The sequence below is a fragment of the Nicotiana attenuata genome, unplaced genomic scaffold (assembly GCF_001879085.1).
Source record: "Nicotiana attenuata strain UT unplaced genomic scaffold, NIATTr2, whole genome shotgun sequence".
Classification (NCBI taxonomy): domain Eukaryota; kingdom Viridiplantae; phylum Streptophyta; class Magnoliopsida; order Solanales; family Solanaceae; genus Nicotiana; species Nicotiana attenuata.
In genome coordinates, this window is record NW_017687527.1 from 1 (window position 1) to 648 (window position 648).

The window sequence follows — 648 nt, forward strand, 5'->3', positions numbered from 1 at the left end:
AATTCTTATACACGGTCACTGAATTTTACCTACTATATTAGTAAAGTCAAAATATTACTTTTTGTCATATTGAAATAATTGAGCTTTATTCACTATCAGAATAAAGATATAAAACTAATTGTTTTTGTTACATTAAAACATCTGAACTATGTGTAAATCATTCATTCGGAACTTGGAATTGTATAAATTGGAGATATGAGGAAGGGAATATGAAGACATACTTGAAATGAGGTGGATTGTTGGGATAGACATTGAAGCCAGAGGATGAAGGAAGAAACACGAAGTGCTCATTCTTCTCCGCTGAATTTTGTGGGCTTTTCAAATAACCAGCTGGTATTGATGAACCGGATTTTGGAGATACCAATAATTTATCTTCATCTGAACAAGCAAAGAAGGTCTTGTACAAATCCATGGTTCTGGTCAGCAACTCCAAAGGAATTCCATGATTCTCAATCTGGAAAAAGCCATATTTAACACAGGCTTCCCTTATTCGCTCCATAACCTTCTTTTTCCCATCTTCATCTTCCTCTGATATCAAAAATAGGAGAAACATCAATTGTTGGAATATCAAAACTAGCCATGATGCTAATTTCCTTCTCTTGACTCTCAACTTGTTTACTACTCTTATACAGTTTTTATTTATTTTTA

The 648-nt window shown here is 33.2% G+C and overlaps 1 protein-coding gene across 1 annotated transcript; it reads right to left on the minus strand.

Annotated features, from left to right (window-relative positions):
* Nucleotides 1–221: 221 nt before the first annotated feature.
* Nucleotides 222–553, minus strand: LOC109222283 (flavonol synthase/flavanone 3-hydroxylase-like; the record flags this gene model as incomplete). The annotated part of the gene is made up of 1 exon (XM_019386654.1): nucleotides 222–553. A coding segment is annotated over exon 1 (332 nt), but the record flags the coding sequence as incomplete, so codon positions are not given.
* Nucleotides 554–648: the final 95 nt, after the last annotated feature.